At 40.2% G+C, this 25,504-nt stretch overlaps 1 protein-coding gene across 1 annotated transcript in view; it reads right to left on the bottom strand.

Moving 5' to 3' along the window:
- Positions 1-406: 406 nt before the first annotated feature.
- Positions 407-25,504, bottom strand: part of ppfia4 (PTPRF interacting protein alpha 4) — a 139,651-nt gene continuing 114,553 nt past the window's right edge. Inside the window, exons 13-30 of the mRNA XM_066671158.1 lie at positions 25,192-25,324; positions 22,272-22,498; positions 20,599-20,827; positions 19,085-19,120; positions 18,737-18,867; positions 16,757-16,866; positions 16,165-16,237; positions 15,351-15,432; positions 14,918-15,118; positions 12,462-12,524; positions 10,267-10,293; positions 8,938-9,113; positions 8,419-8,516; positions 6,448-6,623; positions 5,520-5,588; positions 4,970-5,150; positions 3,707-3,797; positions 407-2,783 (exon numbers count right to left, since the gene is read on the bottom strand). Of these exons, the coding sequence (XP_066527255.1) occupies positions 3,739-3,797; positions 4,970-5,150; positions 5,520-5,588; positions 6,448-6,623; positions 8,419-8,516; positions 8,938-9,113; positions 10,267-10,293; positions 12,462-12,524; positions 14,918-15,118; positions 15,351-15,432; positions 16,165-16,237; positions 16,757-16,866; positions 18,737-18,867; positions 19,085-19,120; positions 20,599-20,827; positions 22,272-22,498; positions 25,192-25,324 (2,071 nt within the window). The 3' untranslated portion in view covers positions 407-2,783; positions 3,707-3,738. The remainder of the gene's footprint in view (positions 2,784-3,706; positions 3,798-4,969; positions 5,151-5,519; positions 5,589-6,447; positions 6,624-8,418; positions 8,517-8,937; positions 9,114-10,266; positions 10,294-12,461; positions 12,525-14,917; positions 15,119-15,350; positions 15,433-16,164; positions 16,238-16,756; positions 16,867-18,736; positions 18,868-19,084; positions 19,121-20,598; positions 20,828-22,271; positions 22,499-25,191; positions 25,325-25,504) is intronic.

Below are 25,504 nucleotides of genomic sequence, written 5' to 3'. Positions count from 1 at the left end.
CAGCTGATTAGATTTATTTTATTATTTTCTGATTTCATATCATCATTTATTGTATGTAATTTTCTAAAATTTCAACTTCTATTTTTATATATTTTATTATTATTATTTTTATCTACTGTATTTATTGCTGCCTTATTATTTAGATGTGTACTGGTGGTTAATTCCATTTTAACATCTTGTATCAATCCCTTGTACAGCACACAGAACTACAGTTAAACTAGTTTGAAATGTGCTAGTTTTAATATATTTATATATTTATTATTTGACCCAAAGTTTCTAAACACCACACCTAATGATGAAGTTTAAATCAAACTTGCTGCTGATGTGTAAAAAGTCAACCACATGAACAGTGCAGTTTGTGGCTGACTAAAATTTATATTTATATATTTATAAAATGGTCTGGGACAGTTTTTCAGAGTCTTGTAGTAGGCTCTTTAGTTCATGTGAGGGGTAAACAAACAGAATAATAATAGCATAAAAATGCATTTCACAAGTGTGCTTCCTTTAAACATTTATCAAGAATTAAGTCTGTATTTCAGTGTTATTTTTTATTATTATAATTTGTCTGTCTTGAGCGGAGTTTATATATATATATTGGAGCCGGGTGGAAATGAAGTACACATTTGAACTGAAAGTCAGTACATTGCAGCACTTCTTAGGGCATTTGTGTTGAGTTCATTCAGGCACAATTAGCAGACATAGAGGTAAAAAAAGAGCAGCACACCACAGGAGTTTTCAAGTTTACGTGTTCAACTGATGGATTCCACAGCTGTATATATGATGACTGAGAGAGAGAGAGAGAGAGAGAGAGAGAGAGAGAGAGAGAGAGAGAGAGAGAGAGAGAGCTGTGAGGCAATATAGGCGACAGATGATTGTCAGAGTTTTTTGTGGCATGCATGCTCCAACATATCCCTCTCCTGCCAATAGTGTCCTACCCAGAAAAACAGATATTCTAAAATAACTATTCACTCACACTCAGAATGATATGGACATCAATGGATATCAAGTATTACTCACCGTCTGGGTGCCGTGTATTTGTTCTGATTTGATATTTGGGGCACAGTGACCTGTTTAACCTTAGACCAAACTCACTGCGATTTCTAATGTTGTAATAAATAGCACTTTTTTTAAGTAAACAAACATAAAAAGGCTTGAGATCTCAGCATATAGTGTTACACTTGGCATAAAATACATATACATATACTTACATACATACAGATACGTAAATAAGTAAAATAGCTGCCACTGTGGCACATTGTACGTCTCTTGAAATGTAATTCAAACACTGTCTGTAAAAAAAGGGAAAGAATAAAACATAAAATGGAACCAAAAACAATGCAAAGAGAAAAACACCAACAGGTCGTTATGCATTTTCAACATCTCTACAGTTCGACTGATGGACGCCAGTAGGAAATAGAAATGGAATTAAGACCACGCTCACCAGTGGCTACTGTTCGCAACACTAGCGGCCTTTATTTTCATTAGTGGAACTTTCCTGAAGGTTTGAGAGCAATTTTTGGTACATATTTATATATTTTTTAGACATGTGAACGAAGACACTGATGTTGTTGTGATCTTTGTCGCGGCATATTTCTATTGGGGGGCATTTTTGTGAAATTGCTGAAGATATTCTAGTGTTTCTCAGTGTATCTGCAGCAGCCTTGCCCTGCCAACTTCTTTTATATATGAGTTTTCTGTTTGATTTTGTACTATTTTATTATAAAGCCAGGTGAAGCACCACTACGTCGCGACATGGCCAGTTCAACACGCTTGGAGGAGAACCCTAAGCTCCATTGACTCGTATGGGGCTGAGTGATTGGGAAGAGTGAAGGGTTTCCTACACACCCAGAGATTTCAAGTGAAATTAAACACTTCTGGACTGTTGGTCATCTCTGAACTTTGAGGTTTTCTGCCTGGAAACATCAAAATACTGCTCACAGCTGTGAATCGAAAGCAGCAGAAGCAGCAGATAGATTTGGCTGAGCATTTCTTTAAGTCCCGGACTCTTATTTCGGAATGAACTCACATGCGAATGAGTACTGCTGAGTTGACGGGGTAAACACACACCATCTCAGAAAAACCAACCCATGCTACTGGAACAGTGAGCCCTTTTACCCTCATCTGGGACCAGCTCATGTCTGCCCAGAGCTTTAAGAGCAATAGCAAAAAAAGAAAAAACTGGTCTCAGGTCAGCACAAACACATCCAAAACAGTGGCTACAGATCTAGCACAGATCTATCAGACAGAGAGTCCCAAACGACCCCAAACAGTCACAACTGAGACAGATTTACAGTTTTCATACAATAATGATATAGTCTTCTCCATATACAATTCCAATATATATATATATTTCTATAAAAAACATATTATAATCCATTTTATATACAGAAAGAGACACTGATTAATACCTTGCATAACCGGAGGGGGGGAAAACCTTACATAGTAAATTGCCATCAACACACCCAAGGAATTAGACTAGAACTGACAAACTAGGGGCCAAGTACACCAGTTGAAAACGACCAGCACAATGACTAAATAACTTGGGGTTACTAGGAAGTGACTGACGTGACGAGGAATCTCCTTTTAAGAGCAGCTGCGCAACAAAAGCGCTCAAGAGTCCAATGTTCAGGTTTTTATTTCCCCTATTGCACCATTTCCACGAAAGCACTGGTTTCGTTCAAGAAGGGGGGGAGAAATCGAGCCTCCTAAAATTTCGCCCCGAAATTTGGCATATCACTCTCGAAAGGCCGCAAGCATGTGTCCATACAGGTAGTGGGAATGCACTGTGAGGACAGAGCAGAAAACAGAGCATCAGAGTATTACTGGGAAGAAAAGAATAGTAGGTAAAGCGATATCATCACTACTGGGTCAAAATCTCACAACTTTGCATAAGAAGAAATAAACCTTTCTAAATTTACACGTAGGGATGTTAAATGCTTGCTTTTAAGCAATTTCAGGAAATCGTTTGTAAATTGTGGACATTTTCACACATTTTACAGACGTGCTGTGGTATATTCTCAAATCAGGTCAACAAATGATGATAGAAAGGGTTAAAGGTTTTGCTCCAGCAGTGACAATAGCCTCCTTTAAAAGCCATGCGTGCAAATAATTGGTATCTTTTATCATTACTAAATATAATGTTTTTAACATGCTTTGGTCAAAACACCACTAGGATTAAACAACACAGCGCCATTCTCTCTCTGTCTAGGACCTGTTGCTTTAAATGATAATGAGCCACTTTTACTCAAGCCCAAGTGCACAGGACTGAGAAGCAAAGCATGTCCACAGTTTTAGAGATATTTACTTGGTTCTTTTTGTCTCCATTCTTGTTTTTTTTAAAAAAACAGTTTGTTTTAAAGTTGTCTTTGCGCTCTCACGTGAACGCGGGTCCAGTGCTGTGACTCACATGAGGAGGCAAGATGATCCTAAGTTCTCTTTTTTATAAGGAATTAGGTGAGGAAATGTTCTTATTCTTATTTTTAAATAATATTATGACTTTATTACTTTTAAATGCAACAAACCTCAAGGAAATGGCTTGTGACATTTTCAGTTAGCAAGTCAAGGTGAAGCTACTCACTGCTCCACAAGGGGATGCTATTCAGTGCTTTGCATCATAGACACTTGGGCCCTTGTGAGACTGTAACATGGCCATTCAAATACAGGTCACACAGTGATAGCAATAATAAAGCTTCTGAGAGCAGCTTACCTGGTAGCATGAGTGCAGTTAGTAAAGCAGAGTTAGCAGGAGTAAGTCCTGATGACAGAGGGGTCAAGCCTCTGAGGTGGTGGGGGTCCAGCTGTGGCACCACAGGGACAGAGGGGAGACAACATGCAGTGAGAAAGCAAGCAAGCAGCAAGAAGACCCCTTATTACTGAATGCTGGATCTTCAGATTATCTAAATAACTAACAGGACAATGATTTCTAGCTACAGTCCAGCTCCTATCAATCCCTATGGGCAAATTTAGATACACTGTATGGCCAAAGGTTTGTGGACACTTGCTCAGGCAACATTTCTTCTAAAACAAAGTGTACTATTAGAGATATATATATAGAAAGGGTCCCTATGCTGTTCAGTACAGAAGAGGGGTGTGTTATGGTGCTTTTCCACTGCTTGGTACCTACACTGTTCTACTAGACTCTACTCTGCTTTGTAGCTTTTCCATAAGGTAAACATGGTACCTGGAAGCTTAAAGTGCCTGCTCACTCATGGTTCCAAGCGACTAGTAGGGACTTTAAGTGATGTGTAAACTTAGCAGGGCGTTGATTGGCTAGAGAGAGTTGTCAATCCGGATTAAATGTAGATCAGATCCAGCACAAACTATTTGCCATTTGTAAAAATTTCCAAGCTACAATAGAGATCACGTTTGTTTTTATCCGACGCATATCAGCAGCTTGTAAAATTACACTGTGGTCTTTTGAAGAGGTAAAGTTTCCTTGGATTAATGGCCAACAAATAATCGAGCGAGAGCTAGTCTGTGAAACAATTCTGATCCATCTGAACTGATGTGTGGCGAAGCTGTTTTCTGTCCCCTGAAAAAAACAACAAATACATAAAGAGTAAACAGCTTTTAATGTTACCGCTGTTGTAGCAAGTAAAGCAGAGTACAGCCAAGTAGGGTAGGTTCCCTGTAGTGGAAAAGCACCATTAGTTAGCCCACTGGATACATGGCTAACGGCCTGGGTCCAGGTCTGCGGTGTAATAGTGAACATTAGTGGAGATATAACTTGTAAGATTAGTCTTGCTCAGTTGAATAAGGATACAGCCTTAACACTGGATAAACAGCAATGCAATATTTTAAGCCATTCCCAAAATGCTCAGAGCACATCCACATATCTGTAGCAGACACTTTTACCACCATGGCATTCACTGTGAAAAAGTTAGCATAGAGAAATCTCATAAGCACTTTTAACACTGAAAAACAAAGCAGAAAGGAAGCAAGATTGCAGAGCTCAGGAATGGGGTACTACCTTCAGGCTGCAGCTGTTTCTTGGGTACAACAGCCATGGAGGAGGGTATAGACATGGTGGTGAGGCGGAAGCCAGCAGGTAGAGTCTCGATAGAGCCAGGCATCATGCCCAGCCCCTGGCCCTCCCTCGGTCTGAAGCGCTTCCTCCAAGAGGGGGACCTTCGGAAAGACTTGTCGTCGCACTATTGGAAACATTTGGGAAGATGAGATGAAGACATATGACAGCACTAAAGATGATTATCAGGAATTGGAGCTTTCTGTGCGCTGATGGTTTCCTATCACTGTATAAAAGATGCATACTGCCTTTATTGTTGGATGCACTGCGGGTTTCTGAATCAAAATATCACAAAATCAGAATGAAACGGCTGTAGTTAAGGTTATTTATTACTGGTGTATAATAATCAGAATAATGTTTGTTTAAATGGTGTGTTTTATTTATTTATTTATTTATTTATTTATTTATTTATTTATTTATTTATGTCTTGTTATTACAATTTTTTTTTCTCTAATGCAATCAAGGCTGTAATTTAAATCTAATGGTGCCCACTTACCTCCTCCAGACGTCTGTCTGTCCCCAAGGCTAAGAGATTGTTGAACTCCCGTTCCAGGATCTGTCTGGCCTGAGTTATAACAAAAAAGAGATGAGTTAGAAAGACTATAAACATAAACACGTCTGAATTATAACCCATTAGTACATATTTACCTATGTGTAGTGATCTTGTTAAATATATACATTTATTTTATACATTTTACATTTTATACATTGTCATATTCATACATTTGTATGTTTGTATTCATATTTATTGCACATTCTTGCTCTTGCACTCTTCTGTCTTTGCGTAATGCTACTATCTGCAGTTCTGGTAGATGTTAACTACATTTCATTGCTTTGTACTTCCAAGTCTAAGTGAATTAGACAGCTTTTTTTCAGAGCAAATGAGAAAAAACACATATATTATGTGGGCAACAGTGATGCACTGAAAACACTTGAATTAAATTAATTTAAAGCTTCACTGAGTCAGGAGAGAAACAAAATGAGTGGTGTTTCTATGCTGTTGAGAGTCACTTTGTAAAGCCGAATGTAGTCAGTGTAAAGTCAGAGTTGTGGGCTCAGAGTTTTCCTGATCATGTCACAGCTCAAAAGGTGTGGCTTGATGAGGGACACAAATGCAAATCAACATTATACTGATGAAGATATGACGACAATAGAAGAAAACAGAATACATCCTCAGGAGACACGCACTTCACCACGTTTCTCTTTAGAAAACTCCTCCAGCAAATTAATCTTCTCAAAGAAAGAGTCCACAGCACAGTCCACATTATGAAATGTTCTTCCACATATCACACAGTGCAGCTTTAATAAAATCTCATACATCAATACTCTAAAAACCATAATTTCATTTTGAAAAACCAACTCATTCAGTTCACCACAGTGTCAGTATATTGGGCTCTCTCTGTTTTCCCTTGACTCTCCTGTACCTGGGTGTTCTGCATGGGGATCTGCAGGATCAGGGCCAGGCTGCTGAAGTCGAAGGTTTCGTCCAGAGCGATGAGGGCCCCGTGGACGCCGCTCTCCAGCAGGTTATTGCTGTACTCCTTCAGCCCAATGGTCTGCACCCAGTGCATCACATGGTCATTGGTCCACACCAGAGTGTCTGTGGGGTGTTAAAAGTACAGGTGGTCCACTACGGCCCTCAGTAATCCTTCATAATACTCTGCAGTTTATAACACTGGCCTTAATTTTATCCTAAACAACAATTACTTGACATTAAATGTGACATATTTGTGAAAACAGCTCTGGTTTCAGCGCCTGTTCCTTTAAATGAGAATGAGCCACAGCTCAGTTCAGCGCGAGACCCCAGGTGTGAGGAGCTTTGTCTCTTTATTCTCCGTTCTCATTTTTGCCGCATCTTCCCACACGCAGAAGAAGAGGCAGATTTAACTCTCCCTCAAAACACCAACATAAAACATCAGAATCTCTGTAGAAAAGTGTGTAATGAAAAGGGATGCTTTGGAGTAGTTGGAGTAGTTGCACATGAGCCTATAGTCACCTTGACCAATCCCAAGAGTCCGGAGGGGTGTAAATCTATTTCAGTGAGGCACAATACATTAGGCCAATCAGGACAAAGATATACATATCGCTGTCCAATAAAAAAACATCTGTGAGATAGTAACTTTACAGGAGAAGGAAATATCTTTAAAGTCTCAATGAAGCATTTCTATTGGTCCAACTTTTCACATGATGATGGACATAAGTGTTTTTCACTGAACAGCAATGTTAATTATAAACAGTTATAAACAGACGTAATAAACGGGCCTTGTGAAGAACGTTATGCCTGTTGTTGTTGTATATATTTAAGGACAGTGTGAGGTATATTCGTATCTAATATAAATACAGCAAATTTAATACTGAAAATGTAGAGGAGTCAGAACATATGGACCCTGTTGGATCGCAAAGGAATATCATTTAAAAATATAAGCTACTTGATAGCAGAATGAAAACCTGTTGAGTTATGGTGTATAGCAGCTGCTGAGGAGAATGAGATTGTGTGCACTCGTAGTAACTGTATGCCAACAACACGTGTGTATTCCTATTGATATTTTTGCACAGCTGGCCAAGTTTTAAAGAACAAAGCATGAAAACACGTGCCTGCTTTAGAGTGCGTATGTGATCTAAGTGTGTGCATGTGTGTGTGCGTGTGTGTGTGTGTGTGTGTGTGTGTGTGGTACATGTTGATAGCAAGGCACATGAAAGGCCGTGGCAGCTGTGTCAAGTTCATGTGTTATGCTCAAGTTCAGCAGGGCGCCGGGTCTTTAAATGGATTTGACACTACAAGCCTCAGCTGTTGACCTCCCTACCTTCCACACTCAGTTACCACTCCACGGCCACTAGATGATGCTGTTTCCCAAGAGAATTGAATAGTAACGTATAGTAGACTCTTGGGCCAAAGGTTTGTAAACACAGGCTAATTCAATATTTCTTCTGAAATTATTGCCATTTATAAGGAGCCTGTCCTCTTTTTATGTGAGTGACATCCTCTGCTCTTTTGAGAAGGCTTTACATTCTGATTGGGGGAGCAGGGGTGGGGTGGGGTAATAGAGCATGACGACTTTAGGCTCATGTGCAGCTGCTGCAAAGTGTCCCATTTCATTTCAAGTTTTACTATTCAGAATATACCTATACACTCGATGTGTACAACTGAACATCTGTGTCCACAATGAGCGCAGAATTAAATTCACCCTTTAGAAGGGGTTCTTATAAAACCTTTGGAGGTATGGTGTGCACTTACTATTCCAGGTTAAAATTTGGAAATTGGGAGCGAACTAACAAATATAGCAACAGTTTATATTTAAGGAAAACAGTAGAAGGGAATTAGAAGAGTCAGAGCTGTGGATTGGCAAAGTACCACAGGGCTGCCATAGAGTTTCTGCAGTAATGACGTACTGTACCTTTTATTTCATTTTGGCAATCCTCTCTCCTCCTGTCCAGCTCCTTCCTGTCATAGTTGAGTCTCTTCAGACACATGATGCCATACTGTAAGCTCGCTCTGGTGAAAACCAACAGACAGTTGGTCACTTTGCCTTGACTGATTTCATAAGTTTGAATGGTTTTATGCATTATTATAATATATATACATATATATTTCAGTGGACATTGATGCAGCTTTAATTTATTACATTCTGGAATATTTTTGTTTATAATGCAATTAACAAGAAAATTCCAAATTATGCCAAAAAATTTAATACAATAAAAAAATAAAATGAAAGCTCTGTCTAAAATGGGAATTTTAATTATTATTATATTAAATATTATACATTTTCATTGAATTACGATATACATAGAACTGACATTAATCAGCACAGTACCACAAGATACCAACAGTCTTCAGTAAAGTGTAGAGCAGTGTCGGTTTCTGACACCCGGAGTCCAAATGAATGATAGCAGTGTGTAAATAACACCTCACGTACCTGTGAAAGCTGTCCACCATTTTGAGGTGTGCACGCAGGTCCTTCTTGGTCAGGTGGTCCAGCATGCGGGCGTCCACCAGGCACTCCATGAAGTAGCTGCGATACTGAGGCAGGCCCAGACTCGGTAGCCACTCATTCCCTATCCATTCGTGATTCATGTCTCCGTACGCAAGCGTCTGAAGACGACAGAAGATTGCGGTCTTTTCTCTGTTCTTAGCATTGTTTCATGAGTTTACTTTTTAAAAGAAAAATAAATAAATAAATAAATAAATAAGAATAAATAAGAAAGATGGAATTGACTTGCTTTAAATGTGTGCGTTTTTCCACTTTAAGAAAATATAAAAACAAATGTCTAAAGTATATGAATAAAGTTATATCCAAAATTATAACACTGTGAAAATGTGATATACGCATTTTCTTAGCAACAAACATTAGTTACTGAGTTGTACGAGTGGTACGTGAACCTTTTCCTTTTTCCTGAATTGTAGCACCATACTCAAAGTGTAGAATTGTTAAAAACACTATTATGAAACTTCAAGCCATACCCACGATGTATAATGTACACCACGATACTGAAATGTGAAACAAATAAGACTCTCCCTGTGTCTGAAATGGTTCCCTATTCACTTCATTACTCACCATACAGTGCACTATAATAGGGAACTGAATTCAGGAGGTTAGTGAACGATTTCAGACACTAACTCATACAGGTTTTTACCAAATGACCCAGTGCATCGTGGGATTGTTTGACTGCACTGAAAACTGTCCACTGTGTTTTTGCGACACTACAAAATGGCAGAACCCCAAAATAGTGCACTATATAGTGAACAGGGCACAGGATCAGACCTAGTGTAAGTGAGTTTGTCCTACATCATATTTGTACCTTACAGAAACAGCATGTCGTGACTGAAATGGTGCTCAAATAAAATTCATGAAATAAAATAATAATGGGAATATATGAAGGTTAGATTTCAACTTCTTTACAAACAATTGTAAAAATAAATATAAAATGCATAATGCCATTTCGCCCAGCTTTACTAGTCCCCCATCATTGTTATTTAGCCCATCCACAAACCAGAACCTCATTGAGGCTAGGATAAAATGGCACTGTTTTTCTTTTTTTCTTCCCCCACAGATCCAGAAGGCATGTCAGAATAAATGAGGAAAGACATGGAGTGGCACTGCAAGGCTTTTCTGTTGGTTAATGATCTGCTATGACACATTCTCTCTCTCTCTCTCTCTCTCTCTCTCTCTCTCTCTCTCTCTCTCTCTCTCTCTCTCTCTCTCTCTCTCTCTCTCTCTCTCTCTCTCTCTCTCTCTCTCTCTCACCTGAGCCCAGCTCCCCTCCTCGTTCTCCTATCCGTCAAACCCGAATGTGACAGCGTGTTAATGCAGCAACAGAGACAGAGTCAGTCCACAGCATTTTCAAGCAGAGTGTGGTTAGCTGAGCACTCTAGTGCCAGGCTCAAGGCAAACAGAAGCTGTGCGAAGCCAGCGGCAAACAGAGATTTATCAGATAAACCACACGAAGAGACATGACACTTCCCACTATCCCCAAGGCTTACAGTTTGTAGCAAAAGGCTGTTAAGTGATGATATAGAACTAAGCTTGGACCTTGTTTGGGAATCTGAAACTGCATGTAACTAATGGCACTTCAAATTATTTAAGAACGTTTGTGAAAAATATATTTCAGCGCGGAATGTTCACAGAGTGTTTATTGAAAAAGCCCAGAACTTTAAATGTTCCTTTAAATGAGAACGAGCCACAGCTCAGTTCAGTTTGAGAGCCCAGGAGGGAATAGCGAGGAGCAGAAGCTCTGGTTCTTATCCATTTTGACTTGGTTCTCTTTCTTCTTTATTCTCGTTGTCACTATATTTAATCAGTACTATCCTCTGTGATTGATGTGTATGTTTTGCTCTGTTTAATTATGTTTTGTTCTCTCACATAAACGTGGCTTCAGCGCTGTGAATGATCAGACCCAGATAGGGACCATTCTAAAGTATCTGCACTTGATGTAGGACACAAAGCAAAATAATAACAAATTCTTTAATCCCATGTTTTCAGATTTAGGCACCCACTAAACTTACTAGGTGTGGTAAGTTGTCCAGATTTGAATGTGCACATGAGCTGATAAAGCATCAGTTTTGATGATATGTCCCCTTTAAGTTGGAGGATTTGTATTACAGTAATAATACTACTGAACACATATATGTTTACTCAACTACAATGCACTGATAATGTTCAATTACTTAAATATAGATTCACTGTATTCTCTGAGTTAATAACATACACAACACAGACAAACAAAATCATCCATTAAATGGAATATAACATTACAGTACGCAACAACACACATTCACACACACAGAGTTTGTTTCCCAGATTCAGATTAAGCCTAAATTTAATGTGATGACCTTAATTTAACTGGATTCAATTTTGTAGAACACTATATTATGAAAATTATACATGAATTAATTTTCCAATTCAGCTTATTTTCTTTGGGTAATATTTATGTTAATGTAATAAAATAAAAAAAAATAATAAAATTAAATTAAAAAAGGGGCACGGAGGCGCAGCAGGTAGTGTCTCTGTCACAGCTCCAGGGTCCTGAAGGTTGTGGGTTCGAGTCCCGCTCCGGGTGACTGTCTGTGAGGAGTGTGGTGTGTTCTCCCTGTGCCTGCGTGGGTTTCCTCCGGGTGACTGTCTGTGAGGAGTGTGGTGTGTTCTCCCTGTGTCTGCGTGGGTTTCCTCCGGGTGACTGTGAGGAGTGTGGTGTGTTCTCCCTGTGTCTGCGTGGGTTTCCTCCGGGTGACTGTCTGTGAGGAGTGTGGTGTGTTCTCCCTGTGTCTGCGTGGGTTTCCTCCGGGTGACTGTCTGTGAGGAGTGTGGTGTGTTCTCCCTGTGTCTGCGTGGGTTTCCTCCGGATGACTGCCTGTGGGGAGTGTGGTGTGTTCACTTTGTGTCTGTGTGGGTTTCCTCCGGGTGACTGCCTGTGGGGAGTGTGGTGTGTTCTCCTTGTGTCTGCGTGGGTTCCCTCCAGGTGCTCCGGTTTCATCCCACGCCCCAAAAACGCACGTTGGTAGGTGGATTGACGACTCAAAAGTGTCTGTAGGTGTGAGTGTGGGAGTGAATGTGTGTGTGTCAGCCTGTGAAGGACTGGCACCCCCTCCAGGGTATGTTCCTGCCTTGCGCCCAGTGATTCCGGGTAGGCTCTGGATCCACCGCCTCACTGAGCTGGATTAGTACAGAAAATGAATGAATGAATAAAACAAATAAAATTAAATAAATATATAAACAAAGGTATTTTTCAACACAGTGTTTTTGCTTAACCTTTACCTGGAAAACAAGTCAGAATTCACAGTTAGAGGCATGCTCCATGCAGGTTTGGGGTTTTTTCTTAGTTAGAGGAGGATTGGGGGAGTGGTGGAGTACTAGGGGCGATAAGGAGGGGTCAGAAGGGGGCTACGGAAGCATGGCATATGCTCGGCTCTGCAGGGGCAGGGGTCCCACCCAGATGGACTAACCGCTTTGGTGGAGGCTGCCATGTTCTCCATCTCCTCGTGAGTCACCCACACATTTCCGGAGGACTGCGCAGAGAGGGAGAGCACATATACACACACACACACACTGATCATCAGTCATCCAGAGTGAGAAACGATTGTGATGGGCTCTATACAGGACATGTTTGTTTATAACCTTGATTATTAAAAGCCATGTTTAACCTCTGATGCTACATTCTAAATTAGCTAAGGTTTATATATGAAATAGTTTTACTGTGGTTTAGTTTCTGAATATAGAAAACATTTTTAATATAATTCTGGTCTCTAGCTTATTGATTTAAAGTACACTGTAGATAATTAGTCACAGCAATAATTAAAACAAATATTAACATTGATTCATCATTTAAACCATAGGGTCCACTAAGCAACAAATGTAATTTTACATTCAATTTTCAATCTGTGCTATTAATAATAAATAAAACAAAATATAAAGCACAGTTTTATTTCAATAAAACATACATAAAAACATATTTTAACACAGCCCTAGAAACACAGACAATTAGAGCACACTCCTATTTTAATATTGTTTTTTTATATATTATGCTGCAGATGACCCTGTCCAGCTCCTCTGTGTGTAATAATACTTTATTTGAGGCTCTGTGATCCTTCTGGGCTTTAGCATTACACACCCAGGGGCGATGTTTCGGTTCACTCCGAGGAGCCAGTGCTTTGGTTCGGGCTGGGAACAAACGTTTCTTGTTCCTGAACCAATTTATGTGGGAATGGTTTTCAGTAAGTTTTACTTGTTGATGGAGAATGACTATTTGAAACTAGCTTCTTTTGAGAAGAAGGCACTACAGGCTTTTACTGAGTACACGTTTGGACCTTTTTAACACACTTGCAAACAACAGATAATGATAAACCTATTTCTATACTTTTTCACCCTTATATTTTGCTTACACCCAGATAATAGCTTTGCATTTTATTTTCTTTCACATTGAATTGCACTGATATTTCTGAACTTTACTTGAATGGACTTCCAGAGAGAAAACATTAATTTCATATCAAACCCTACTTCTTTTATCATACTTAATTGATATTAAAAAGTTATGTTATAAAAAGTAATGAGGGCTTTATATAGGTTCCAAAGCCAATAATGCCATCAAAATGTTAATGGTGAAGGGAGTGAAAAGATAAGGGAGAGGTGTGTATAGAGTGCGCTGGAGTGTTAAGACAGTTCTAGGACCATTGTAGAGTAACAGTGTATCAGTAGACGGAAGCTGAATCCCAAATGTTTCCCTGCTCCCTACAGAGGGCGCATGAAAATGTGGGTTACGCACCAAAATAATGCACTAACAGACACTAATAGGGTCTTTTTCATTTGCAGCTTTTGTGTGAATATAAATGTATTCGTTATACAGGGTGGGCCATTTATATGGATACATCTTAATAAAATGGAAATGGTTGGTGATATTAAATTCCTGTTAAACTACGGATACTGGAAGCCTGTGCTAGCATTTCTCCTGCGGTGCTGCTATCAATGTGTGAAGAGTGGGAGAAGAGGGTTGCATTGACAATTCAACACAATGGGCAGCACTTTGAACATATTTTATAAGTGGTCAGAAACTTGTAAATAACCCATGAAGGAATAAAGTTACGTTAAAACCAAGCACACCATTGTTTTTCTTGTGAAATTCCCAATAAGTTTGATGTGTCACCTGACCCTCTTCCCATTGAAAAAACAAAAGTTGGATCCAAAATGGCCGACTTCAAAATGGCCACCATGGTCACCACCCATCTTAAAAAGCTTCCCCCCTCCCACATACTAATGTGCCACAAACAGGAAGTTAATATCACCAACCATTCCCATTTTATTAAGGTGTATCCATATAAATGACCCCCCCTGAATTAGACGTACAATGTAATAACCTCTTTTAGTGTATACGCTGTATCCAAAATCGCATAACTTTTCATTTTAATTGTATAAACAAAAATAGTTCAATAGAATATTGCAGAAATGCTCACTTCTCACTTTTAAATTGCCGTTTCCTAAAGAAGAAGGATCAGGGGTCAGTCCAAAAACCTAGTGAGCTGTCTACATGGAGAGCATTTTATGACACGTAGGCTGTCCCAGTTCTTAGATACCATAGATATGTTACCTACTGAGATCTTAATCTGGCCAAATTTTAAGTCAGCTTTGAACTGTTCCTCAATGGCTAAAGCAATCCCATGTTAAAATGTATTTGAAGCTGTGATTTTTAGGGAAATAAACTACCTAGAGTTCCTCTAATATTTGTTAATTCTTGCTTAATTAAAAATATAAAGTTCTGCCATGGGGAATGGGGAAATATTTGGGATCCAACCTGAACGGAGTTATTCTTATCTTCTATCACGACTGTACCCTGTGGGCTGGAGTGCGTGGAAGGTGAAGGGTTGTGCCTCAAGTGTACAGACTGAGGTTAAGAGGGTGGGGCTCTTACAGTGCGTGAGGTGAGAGGTGCAGAAGGACTGGTCAGTGACACCATCTCCTGGATGGCCAGCCGGAGCTTGAGCCGATGCAGTGGGTTGCTGATGCCGATCTCTCTCTGGATCTCCGTGTCAGACAGTGCGGACATGATGGCGCCACTTTTCACGTTAGCACGGCATGCTGCCACGTACCAGGCTGGCATCCCCACCCACAGCTACAGGACGTCAGAGAGAGACAGGGGGGGGGGGGTTCAGAGATTATCTTACTCAACATCATCATCGTCATCAACATCACAAACGCGCTGAAGCATTACCCTAATTACTGTCATCCTCATCAGCATGATTACTGTAATTATAATCATGGAGATAATGGTTGAGTTTCTGCAGGAGGCTGGTGGTGTGTGTATGTCTACATCTGCATGTGTGTGTGTGTGTGTCGGGTTCTACCTCGAGCCAAGAGACCACCGTAGGGCCATCCCACTGAGCAAACGGCAGGCCTTTCCTCCTGGCATCCTCCAGGAGCTCATGTCTGACACAAACAAGAGGAAGATAATGGAGAAAGAGAAAACAGGACTTTCATATTACTTCTGTTTATACAATATATATCTCTCGAGGACTCGGGACTCTCAGTTCCCTAACTGACCTTAACTCAAGTTTCGAACTGTATGAGCAAATAAACTCTGATTTAAATACAGTGACCGTGACTCAAATTAGACTTCAAATTGTACACATTCTGATGGACTCAAATCTTGAGAAGATCTGACGTATCTATACAAAGTGGAAGCGATTTGGAACCACAGAAACTCAGCCACAAAATGGTATTTATATATATATATATATATATATATATATATATATATATATATATATATATATATATAATAAATAAAATATTTCTGAAGCAGTATAACAGTTGATATATTGATAAGAGTGTTCTGTTCCATCTTCTGTTCTGTAAATGTTCTGTTCCATCTTAAATGATGACAATTATACAGGTGACCTTAAACCTTATTCTGGTGACGTATTCTCTAGCTTTTATTAGAATCTGATGTTCCACATAAAAATGGTGTGTGAGTTCAGGCGCCAGAGGCTGCTGCATCATTTAAGGTGAAACTGACAGTAAAGGCATTGACAGGACAAACATGTGGTTAATAGCTAACAATAAAATGAATGACGGCTCATTACAAGACGACACGGGTCTGTCTGCTGGGTTATGACTCAGTGACAGGAGACACGAGAGAAGGAGAGAGAGAATACATACTTCTTCTTCATCCTGCGGTCTCTCTCAGCCTGTTTACCCAGAGTCATGGTGTCTCCAATGCTCATCTCAAAGTCTGTAATACAGGCCAAGACATACTTCATTCAAAATATAGCTAATGGTTCTCTAAACAATCAATACTGGAACTCAGTACTGCACTGATGCCTGAATTCCATCAGATTCTCACAGCAATGATGCTTTTAACCGATAGTTATTGATAAAAACACATGTTGATAGGTGGACTGGCGACTCAGAAGTATCCATAGGTTGAGTGTGTGAGTGAATGTGTGAGTGTGTGTCGCCCTGCGAAGGTCTGGCGCTACCTCCAGGGTGTGTTCCTGCCTTACACCCAGTGATTTCGAGTAGGCTCGCGACCCTGAACTGGATAATTACAGTTCTAACCAGGTTACAGATGTAGGTGAGTTCTACCTAAAGAGTTTTGTTTATGAACTCTTATTGACATAATTACCCAAGCTGGGAATAAAACCCTAGCCCTCTCTGTAGAATGCGGCAGTAATAGCTACAACAACCACATTTGAACCAATTGAGTTTGATCCGTCATTTCATTCACTGTGGATCACGCAAATGTTTCTACCTGGAATGACCGGTGGGGTCATCTGACCATCTTTGCTCATCGGCTGAACCTTTTCCTTCTTGCCGAAGAGTCGGCCAATAGAGGACTTGATGCCCTTTTTCTTGTTTCCCCTGAACAGAGAGAGAAGAACGGAAAATTAAGAAGTGAGATCACAATACACTACAAAACACTAACTACATTACACTACAGGTAGCGTTTTCCTTCTGCTGTTTGGTCTCCATTAATTATTTTATCAAACAATTGTGTGGCACCTTTCACATTACTTATCCTTTATCTTTCTGTTATCTTTATGTATTAGACTTCCTCACAGCCTTGTGCTCCCTGACTATTTGTTATTCATGCACTTATTTCTGGCGCTTATCAAAGCTGGACGTCCATTCAAATAAAATGTCTGGAATCACTTCCCCTACAAGAGCATGAATATTTATACAGACTCCCACAGAGTCCCACTGCTTTCACAGGTGATTTAGAGATAACTCCATTAGAAGAGAAAGAAAGAAAGAAGAGAGAGAGAGAGAGAGAGAGAGACAGAGAGAGAGTGAGAGAGAGAGAGAAAGAGAGAGAGAGAGAGAGACAGAGAGAGAGAGAAAGAGAGAGAGACAGATAGAGAGAGAGAGAGAGAAAGAGAGAGAGACAGATAGAGAGAGAGGGAGAGAGAAAGAGAGAGAGAGAGAGAGAGAGGGAGAGAGAGAGAGATATTATGCCCTTGTTCAGACGCTGCATCAGGACATTAATAATAATTGCTTGCTATTAGATCAGAAGTGTGTGGGAAGTGTGTGTGGGAGTGATTTTAAAGACTGCAGTCTGAGGTTGTGTGTGTGTTTATGCTACATCTGCTAAAAGCCTTCCATAATTAGCCAGAGGGAGGTTTTATGCTCGAAAGAGGAATTGTCAGCAGTGCTTTGAGGCAGTCTCCTCTAAACCTTCCCCAGTCGAGAAAGATATGCACCACAAGGGCAGAAGGTCATTTTCTCATTCATTTGAAAAGCACAGAGAGTGAATGAGAGAGAGCCACTGATGACTCTCCATCAGACTGAAGACTCCACACCCATACTCTTAGCCGGGACGAATCAGGGTCAGCGCAGTTAAAATATGACCCCATTTCTTATTTCAAGCACAATGAACAATAATTATGCGATATACATACATTTAAGTAGCAAAGGCAGGATTAGGAGGGCTAGTGGAGTGATAGCCGTGACCTAAACCCATTGATCTTTTCTCAGGGTTCTCACAATTAGAAGTATATATTCTAACAAGAGGGTGGCACGGTGGCACAGCAGGTAGTGTCGCAGCTCCAGGGGCCTGGAGGTTGTGGGTTCGATTCCAGCTCCGGGTGACTGTCTGTGAGGAGTTGGTGTGTTCTCCCCGTGTCCGCGTGGGTTTCCTCCGGGTGCTCCGGTTTCCTCCCACAGTCCAAAAAAAACACACGTTGCAGGTGGATTGGCGACTCCAAAGTGTCCGTAGGTGTGAGTGTGTGAGTGAATGTGTGTGTGTCTGTGTTGCCCTGTGAAGGACTGGCGTCCCCTCCAGGGTGTATTCCCGCCTTGCGCCCGATGATTCCAGGTAGGCTCTGGACCCCTTGCGACCCTAAATTGGATAAACGGTTACAGATAATGGATGGATGGATATTCTAACAAAAATGTGTAAATGTGTACATTCGTTTTACTATAGTCTGTTTCTCCTGTGTCACATGACCCACTACCCAAATCATACCTGCTGCGTGGTGGTCCTGTGGGGGTCCTGACCATTGAAAAACATGGTGAAACAGGGGGAAAAATAACATGTAAAGCGTTCGTGTAGAAAGTGTGGAGCGTGATTGTTGTAACATGGGTGTGGTCATAATGTTATGGCTGGCTTGAGGCTTGCCAACCAATATTGGCTGCCAAACAGTGGTGCTTGTGACGTCAGAGTAAATGGTTGTTTGGTGGTTTCTGATTGGTCTAACTCAGCAAAGAGGGTGTGAGTGTGAGGCTTATTTACCCTCGTCCATCCTCCAGGCTTCCGGTCAGCTGGGCGAAGTTCATCTGATCCAGTCTGAGACTGCGGGGGGAGGAGGGGGGCGACATCTCACACTTTATAGTGGCTTTATCCTCACGGGCCTCCACTGGAGACTATAGCAAGGAAACACATACAGGATGGAACACAAAACCCTGACCCTCACACAAACTAGACATTAACATTAACACTCTGGATTAGTGCTGAATTAGTGCTTGCATTCAGAGCACACACCACGTAATATTTAGGCCTACTTCCACTACCTCTACACACAAAACACATGCAGTACCACAACAGATATTAGCGGCAGATGTACATGAAAGGAGCACTTACGGCAACTTTCCGGCGGTGTTTTCGTAAATCGCTAGGCTGACAGCGTTAGGGAGAAACAGAGACAGAGAAGAGAGAAGCAGGCAGACAGGTGGACAGGTGATTAAACGCACGCACGCTCAGATAAAGGGGAATAAATTGGATGCATAAACACATGCGAGGTCCCATCATAACTCCTGGCAGAGTGTCAAAAGCCAGAGCGGAAAAACCTGCTTGGTGTGGAATATGAATGAGAATTGAATGAAAAATAAATCACTGCCTGAAGTAGGCTGAGCATTTCGCAGAAGTGTCAGCGGATGCATCATTGAGACACATGTGCTATTAGACCATCAGGGACAGACAAGTAGAGGGCTGTCAGAAATGCTTTGATTACGGTGAAATAATCTGTTCCCTGCTACTGCAAAGCACATCAACAATTAAGTTTCCATTTTTACAATCCCTTGTGGAAGTAAAAGTGTTCCTAACCACAGACTGTTGGAACCACACATTGGGACTAAATCACTACTGATATTTAATTTAAATTACATCAAGTTATATTTAATGTATACAGGGTACACTAGTCATATGTTGTTTTCGGCCCTTTTCTGTTGCTATTTAAGTATATTTCTCTGAACTGCTAAACTATAAAAGCTCATTAAATGTGGGCTCATATAATTATATATATATATATATATATATATATATATATATATATCTTTTAGGTTATGTCCAGAACATGGCCACCATCTTGAAAGCCACCAAGGGCAAGTTTTTCCAATGGGAAGGTGGTCATTTTGACTCACCCTGTTTATAAAATGGTATTAAAAGAGTGGCAAAAATAAACTATGACTAGTTCACTCAGTATTAACTTAATACATTCTAAATCACATATTAATATTGAGTTAATACAAATTAGCGGCTCAATAATAACAACGTTTTAGGAATTTTTTTAAACCAGTGATAAGCCATGTGTCAGTTTCTCTTAATTAACTTTTACAGTACTTATCTGAAATCAAGAGGGATGGGGGTAGTGGTTTCCTACCCTCTTCCACATGTTACATAGTGCAGTTTCTGCAGTGCTGAGCCTGAAGTGGCAACATCAAAGACTATATTCTCCTTATTACAGGTCAGTGAAGCACCATAGTGATTCTGAAGCTGGAATTTTACGGAACAAATGCTACTTAGTGTTGCTTTAAGTTCATTAACATGTTTAATATTTGTCCATTTGAGTTTGTAGATTATACTGTAGAACACTTTACCTATGGAATAAGACACACATGCTTGAGACTATAATTCCCATGCCCAGTGCCAAGCACAGTCTAGAAAGGTATAAATCTCTGAAGGCACTGTACTCTGGAAACTCTGGAGACATGTGACTTCAGCCATTACCTCTGGGATGAGTTGGAGGGGATATAAATATTGTCTAGGTTTTGTTATCACCAGTAACAGCTGAGACTTTTAAGGACCGATATTCAAACAGCTGTCTTTAGAAAACGATTCCACTGCTTCTAAGCATCACGTGCCTCTAGAATTCTCACCAAAGTCATGATGCCCAGCTCATGGGCTGCAGAGCGAGAGGCCATCTTTGGTGTGGAACGTCCACTAACAGGAGGTGAGGAGCTGGCCAGGGACAGGGCAGTGACGGAGGTGGGGATAGTGGAGCGGGGTCGCAGCGTCACGTTGAGTCCATCCATGCTTCCGCTGTTCACTCTGCTCTCGATCTCGTCTGCCCTGAGCTCCGCAGACTCACGCTCCACCTGGATCATCCTGTAACACAGCAACAAGTCTGGATCAGAAGATTACCAGAGCGTTCTTAAACCTAATTCATATCCGTCATGTGTAGAATCATAGAGGTGCTTAATCACATGTCTCATTGACTGCTACATTAATACTGTATATGGACTATTTACACAGGAGATATACATATGGATATATATACAGACTGAGAGTGTTCTTAAATCATACAAAGATGGATACTGCAAACCCTAAAACGTTTTCACATTAAAATGTAATTCTTTATCTTTTGGTGTCCAGTCCCCAGAAGAATGGCAAGTTTCCACAAAGTAATATATTCCAGTCACACACAAAATCTTGTATCTATGAATTGTGGGGACATTACTTAACTTTTTGTGGCGACTTACCATTAACATTTCTCTAGTGTTTCCAGCTTAGCCCTAACCCTAAGCCTAAGCCTAACCTTATATACACACACAAACACAGTAACTGTAACACCATGGTGGCTGTTGGTTATTATTAAAACACTCCTTCCTCTTGGTGACCAATTCTGCTATTTAAAATGCCTCATATATCATGCCAGACATCCGCAGGTGGTGCACAATCTCCTCCAGATTGCCTTAATCTATTAATATCACTTCATCACTTACTGTAATGTTTTGTTTTCCTCAGACTAGACAGATGTCTAAATACAAACAGTTGAGCTTGTAAGTGAATTGAATCCAGGCAGCTTTGAGACAGGATCGACTCTAAAGACTGGGAGCTGCTCTAGTTTCCATCGCCAAGTTAGAGGGAGATAGCAGGGTGTCCTGTCTTCAGGATTTGAGTTGTAATTGAGCTTAAAAGGTCATGGAGTTTGGACTGGAGTTGAATCCTTCGGTATCTGAAGGGAGAGAGTGATTCTAGTCTGAAAGGTGTGCTCAGCCATGTGTGGATGACAAATCTCATCTTCTTTGCGAACAGTGTGGATCGGTATGACACCAGACTTCTACATTCCTAGGATTAAAAGTGAAGGTCTAGCAAAAAACATAGAGCCGTTCTCTGTCAGTGCACCCTGCTGTGATCCTCAAAGGCATGCTGAGTCAAAGGCATGTGGACGCAGCGTTTGGAAATCCCTCCTAATTACTGAGCTCAGGTATTTGAGCAACTCCTAAGAGTTGTATGAAATCAAATGCATAAACCATGCAGTTTATGGTGATACTGAAGCGCTCTGTGAGTGTAAATATAGCACTGTTAGAGGATGCCACCTTGGCCATGAGTCAGTTTGTAAAATTTTCCATCGGTAAGATAACAATGTTATTATTGTGAAATGAATTTATCTAGCAGCAACAACAGCGAGGCCTTGAGGCTAAAGCATACAGCAACAAAATTAAACTCTGCAGTAAAATCACTCACTACAAAGTGACCCTAGAACCAACAGAGGCTTTTCTGATGCTAGAGATGAAGTGTATGTTTTATAGTTTATACCAAGTCTCACCTGATCTCCTCATTAATGGCATCCAGTTGCTCCTGCAGCATGAGGGCCAACGTCTGTGCGTCCGAGTGGCCGCTGGGGGACAGCATGTCTGCTGAGCTGAAGATAGTCTCCCGGTCTTCGTCGTCCAGATCTGACAACTCTGTGTCGCTGCCCATCAGGTGTGAGCGACTGGCCCGCAGACTGGCCGGCTGGGATCGGTCCCAGTCCTGCTCCACCATCGGCAGAATCTGAACACGCAAGACACACATTTGTACACAACAAATAATTCATAACTCAGCATGTCACCTCATAATCACATACAGTACTGTGCAAAAATCAGAAATAATCATTCATATAATGGCTACATAACAGTTCCACATCTTTTCAGAATAGTGCTGGGAAATTAATCAAAAATTAATCAAAATCAACATTCAGAACTAATCTTGCCTAAGCCAATTAATCGATTATTCTATTTCATTTTGTTCATCCAATTTATTGCTCATTTTATTAATATCTCCCTACTGTGTTCATGTACTGTCCCCTTAAAACCACACTACTGCTCATAGTCACGTGATGCCACACAGAAGCAACATGGAGGAGAACCTAAACACAGAGGCCGACAGAGCAGCTCGAGCAGCTTGTCGTTTGTTCGTGTTTTGATTTTTGTGACGATGGCTCTTAACACAAAAGAGTCAAATGTAAACACTGACAAAAAAAAAAAAAAAGCATATTCAAAGCTAATACCCCCAGTCTGTTTCAGCACTTGAAGCACATTCACATCACATCATGGCTCAAAAAATAAGCTCCCAGCCACATTAGAAAACAGAAATACCCAGCTTTAAAACTTGAGCACAATTACAGTACACGCCCTGAATTCTGAAAAAAAAATAAATAAATAAAAAATAAAATAATTGTTCATTAATCGTAATCGAGGTAAATTGTTCAATTAATCATGGTATTGATTTGCGGTCACATCGCCCAGCTCTATTTCAGATACAGTTTCTTCAGATACTGTATGAAGTATTAGTTAATCTTAATTTGATCTAATCTCTCAAAGCTCTCTCAAGCTACTGTTAATCTGATCATAATTGTTTATTCATGTTTTTCATAGTCTACCAACCCAGTAAACAAGGAACGTACCTGGACATTCAAAATAGGTCTAAAAGTAGTCTGTCCGTCAAGGACATGTTTTAAACGTCAATGGACGTCCAAAATCCATCTTAATAAGTTAGTTAAGTGGTGACCAATCGATAACGTCAGTGGACATTCAAAATGCGTTTTATACAAGTAATTTATTTTGGGACCAATTAATAACGTCAATGGACGTCCAAAATACGTCTAATAGTCGTCTTTTCAATGTCTGTGTTTGGATGTCTTTTCAACTTTCATTTTTAACCTTAAGAGAACGTTGATTAGACGGCAGTCATTACGTTATTTCAATGTTGAATCAACGGCTAAATGTTTACTGGGAAGTTTTCCGTATGTATTAAGAGTTCCATTTTCACTTTATTCTTAAAAATTAACTCTCTGATATTTGATCACCAAAAAACAGTTCCTAAAAAACAAATAACTTACAGTTAATGGCTGTTTTGAAAATCAAATAAATTGTCTAATCATTTTGCACAGTTTTGTAAACCCTCATAAACATCTATACACATTCATACACATTGATGAGGCTATATAAAATATCATTTCTAAATGTATGAAAATATATATTTCTAAATGAGTTTAATGCTGATGATGGATTTTAGTCACAAAATGAAAAACTTACAGTGAGCACAACATCCAGCGAAGCAATAGGAGACAAGCAGACAAAGACACATTTGTGAAAGGAAACATTGTCTATAACTATTCTTAGACCTACACTCCTAAGATTATCAGATGGAGAGAGGGATGTGGGGCTTGTAACTAGGTCAGGGATGAGTATCATGCCCTCGCTATTTCTGATAGAACAGCAATATTTCATGTATTCATGTGATAGGGCTAACAGGATTAGGCTGCTGTTGCCTGGTTGAATGGTGTTGTCTCGGAGTATCATCAGCTGTATAACTACAGAAGATTATTCATTTCGGACTAAGTTTTAGAGATTACATTACAAGGCATTAACGACATGAAGAAGTGAACCAAACACAGAGAAGACGGATGGAACAGAACCGACTGATGGAACGTGATTCAAATTAACTGTGCACTGACCAAAAATTCACTGTTTGAATTACCACAGAAATTCATTTATAACTCGAGCACTTCTGAGTTTGGAGATGTTTCCACCTTATGATCCAAAACAGCAGAAATAATATTAACCCCCTATGGAGCAGGAATAGAACAATATCCTCAACTCGGGTTGTGTTTGTCAACATCTGGAGTTCTCTCCACTGTCTAAAACCTCCAGATGCTTTTTCACTGCCATGAGCGGAGAGAAAGAAAGCCTAGCATACCGGGCCGAGACTGTTTGTTTTTTTACACGTTTACTGACACCAGGGCTTCGTAAACACATTCGACCGGTTTCCAGCACCCAAACAGAGTGGAGAGTAGCAACTGGTGAAGAAACATCCTCAGAATTTAATAAAAAAAAGTGTTTTTTAATTAAAATAGTGTATGTTAACTCTACTACTTTAAGTTGAACATTGAACAGTGAAATAAGACTCAACTGAATCAAATCCATTCCAGTCCAAAACTTGTACTTACCTCCAGTTGAACAGAACTAAAATTATTTGACTTTAAATGAACTGAACTAAACCCAACTGAACTATTTGGATAGAACTGAATTGAATATAATAGCATTAAACAAAACGAAATTAATTAGAATGAATTGCACTGAATATAATTGAATTGAGTGTGTGTCGCCCTGCGAAGGACTGGTGCCCCCTTCAGGGTGTGTTCCCGCCTTGCATCCAGTGAGTCCAAGTAGGCTCTGGGCCAATAGCAGGTGAGACATTTTCACCTTTGTTGGCTCGTCCCTGAGCGCTACCAGTCGTCCTTTCTGTGCTCGCCGTATAACTCCTGTAGAGGAGTAGTGGTCTCCCTGACCCTCCACCACAGAGTAGCGCAGATCTGTAGCACTGCCCACATGAGACCTGGCATAAACACACACACACACACACAGACATCAGGTCATGCAATACATACACAATGACACATTTATTGTCCGCTCCTGTAAAGAGTAAAGCCATGTGAAGTTTGTACATGAATGAATCTCTAATGTAAAGTACATCCTGCATGTATATGATGTGGAAAATACATCCTGGGATTTCTGG

This window comes from Hoplias malabaricus, chromosome 5, assembly GCF_029633855.1.
Source record: "Hoplias malabaricus isolate fHopMal1 chromosome 5, fHopMal1.hap1, whole genome shotgun sequence".
Classification (NCBI taxonomy): Eukaryota; Metazoa; Chordata; class Actinopteri; order Characiformes; family Erythrinidae; genus Hoplias; species Hoplias malabaricus.
This window is presented reverse-complemented; position numbering and strand designations above follow the sequence as displayed.